The sequence below is a fragment of the Fukomys damarensis genome, unplaced genomic scaffold (genome assembly GCF_012274545.1).
Source record: "Fukomys damarensis isolate Sample0158 unplaced genomic scaffold, DMR_v1.0_HiC HiC_scaffold_28, whole genome shotgun sequence".
Taxonomy (NCBI): domain Eukaryota; kingdom Metazoa; phylum Chordata; class Mammalia; order Rodentia; family Bathyergidae; genus Fukomys; species Fukomys damarensis.
Genome location: NW_022900940.1, coordinates 6,353,901 through 6,356,771, shown reverse-complemented (window position 1 = coordinate 6,356,771; position 2,871 = coordinate 6,353,901). Strand labels below are relative to the sequence as shown.

Here is a 2,871-nt window from a genome sequence, read left to right as displayed (position 1 = left end):
GAAAGCACCAGCTTCAAATAGCTCTTATAATTTTTTTTTTTTTTTTGGACCAGGGATCAAACTCAGGGCTTTGCCCTTGCGAGGCAGGCGGCAGCACCACTGAGCTAAATCCCCCGCCCTCAAAGAGTTCTTAAAAGCAGGGTCATTCCTTCAAATGAGATAGGAAATGGAGTTCAAGGTAGGAAGTAGAGAACCAGGAGGAACCGTCCCCCGTCACTGGTCCCCTTGTTCCACTTGGTCCAAGGCAACTGCTTGGAGGAGGCTTTGTTGGCCACCTGGCTCTGGCTGAAATTTTCCAGCCTAGAGCCACCTAGAGCCCCCTGGTCCAGAGCATTCACTGCATTATTGGGGTGACTTCCAATATTTAAATGAAATTGGAGCCTGCACAGTTATACCACTGAGTTTTTCCTAGAAATTAGCTGTTTATTCTGGAAACTCTCTTTCCTTAAAAGTATTTTAGGCCAGGTGTGGTGGCACATGACTGTAAACCCAGCACTCAGGAGGCTGAGGCAGGAGGATTGCTGTGAGTTTGAGACCAGCCTGGGCTACATAGTGAATTCCAGGTCATTCTCGACTACATAGTGAGACCTTGTCTCAAAAAAACTTTTTAAAAAAACTATTTCTATTTTGGAAAAAAAAGGTGACACAGGACAAAGACAGAAGATATACTGAAAAAAAGAGCCAATGTCCTATGAATAAAAATAAATTATGGTATTGAGTAAAGAAAGAAAATGAACTACAGATGTAGGGGCATCAATGTGGAGGAATATTATAAATTTTATGTTGAGCAAAAATTGCCAGCCAGACACAAGTGTAGATCCCATGCTATCCAAGGAATTGACCTTCATGAACAGGCAAAACTAAGCTGTGCTGACAAAATTTGGAATACTGGCTGCCTGAAGCAGTGTGGTGGGCAGTTACGTTCCGTATACCTTTATCTAGATTGTGATAAAAGGATGTTACCCATATGCTCTGAGCTGCAAAATGATCTGTGTATTTTACTTCAATAATAACAATGATGATGAAGTCAGTCTCCTTTCCCCAACCTGTGGCTACCAGCTCCCTGTCTGGAGACCACTCCTCCAGTGGTATTTTTGTTTCGGCATGATGATCTAACCCAAGATCTTCCCACAGGCCAGGCAGTGGCTTTACCACTCAGCTATACTTTGGCACATCGGTAGAATTTCTTTTTGGAATTTTGAGACTGGGTCTTCCTATGTAGTCCAGGCTGGTCTTGAACTCACAATCCTGCCTCAGCTTCTTTTACTCTGAAATTATAGGTGTGCACCACCAAGCCTGGCTTCCAGGAACTTTTCTTCCCTCTTTTTGGTACTGGAGATTAAACCTAGGGCTTTCACACTGAACTACATCACAAACCCTTTTGAGACAGGTCTAAATTGCTAAATTTCCCAGGCTGGGCTCAAACTTGTGATCATTCTGCCTCAGGCCCCCCATAATGCTATGATTACCAGAGTACAAAACACACACCTGGGGGGTTAATGCCCCCTTTTTCTCTGTACCTTCTTCACAGTAGGGGCAGTCCCAGGAGCACAACAGACACACTAGACGCTGCAGGTTGTGGCACCACGCCACAGCTCTAGTGCATGGTCCTCAGCTTTCTCAGGTCCCTCTGTCCCTAGGGTTCCACTCCTTGTCTTTTTCCTCCTCTCCTCCCTCTCTTCCTGAGAAGGCATCTCTGGCAGCCGGGGGGGTGGGGGCAGGGAGGTTGATGACCCTTGCTAAACAGCTTTGCTCCTCCTGGCCCTCCTGGGTGTTTCTGGCTGGAGAGGACATAATGTGCTGATCATTGTCACATTGTCTCCTCCTTCGTTCTCTCCCTTCTGATGCCTGGACTGGCCCTAAGACTTCAGGCTCCCTGGATTCTCAGACTCAGGGAGCTTTCCAGGTCTCCCGCGGAGGGCGGGGGCGTGCCTCCCTTCTGTGGGACATGCTGATAACATCCTACTTGGCGTTTGCAAGTTAACCGATCCTCGGCCCTTCCTTATCTTCCCTCCACATCCCGTCCCCACCCCCTACTTCTAGCCCGTCCCTTGTCCTTGTCCCTCCCCCCATGTGGGGGCCTCAGCCCCTCCCAAGCTATGCCTTTTATTTTGGACCCTCTCTCTATAGTACCTCCGCAGTACCTGAGGGCAGAGGGTCTGGAGTCGCTTTCTACTTAATTTGGCCAGCGCGTCCCTCGGGCAGCGCAGAAAGTGAGGGGTACTAATCGTTCCCCACCTTCAGCGATTTTCTACCGTGGGGAAAATGGTGTCCAAGCCAGTCCCAGGCGCTTCCCAAGTGCCAGGCACCGATATGCGTGCTTTCCATCCATTGTGTCTCACTTTTCAAAACAATCCTAGGAGGAGGGTTATTGGCCTCATTCTGGAGATGCAGAAGCTGCGGCACGAGGTCAGAACGCTGGCATGTGGTCGTCAGGATTTGAACAGCAACTTCTCTAGGGAAACGCCCTATTCAGGCTGCGGGGGCGGTGGAGGGAGTTGTCCAAGAAGAGTGGGTGCAAAGCTCAGGGTTTGGCCTCGGGGGCTTTCAGTCACGCCTCACCTTTTCTGCAGAGTTCCCTCCGGGGCGGGGGCTCTGGGCTGGCGACACGACTGGAAGCTGGGACTTTAGAAGTGGCAGATACGAAGCTCCGCGTGGCAGAGGAGCACAAGTGCGGAGAAACGTGGGCTAAAGGAGGCCCTGCCGGCTCTCTGGGAATTGCAAGCCTCGGGGGTCGCGAGCGGCGCGACAGCGGGTGGCCCCCGAAGCGCGTGCAAACTGCGTGGAACTACTTGTCCGGGAGCGTCAACCGGGCCTGGGCCCCAGCGGCAACCCAGCGGGGCCGCTGCACTGGGCACCGAGCCCTTTGCC

General features: G+C 51.0%; 1 protein-coding gene across 1 annotated transcript in view; it reads left to right on the top strand.

Annotated features, from left to right (window-relative positions):
* The first annotated feature begins 2,388 nt into the window (after positions 1 to 2,388).
* The window catches only part of Rybp (RING1 and YY1 binding protein), a 77,446-nt gene continuing 76,963 nt past the window's right edge, over positions 2,389 to 2,871 (top strand). The window contains exons 1-2 of the mRNA XM_010629979.2: positions 2,389 to 2,409; positions 2,574 to 2,854. Coding sequence (XP_010628281.1) covers positions 2,389 to 2,409; positions 2,574 to 2,854 — 302 coding nt within the window. The remainder of the gene's footprint in view (positions 2,410 to 2,573; positions 2,855 to 2,871) is intronic.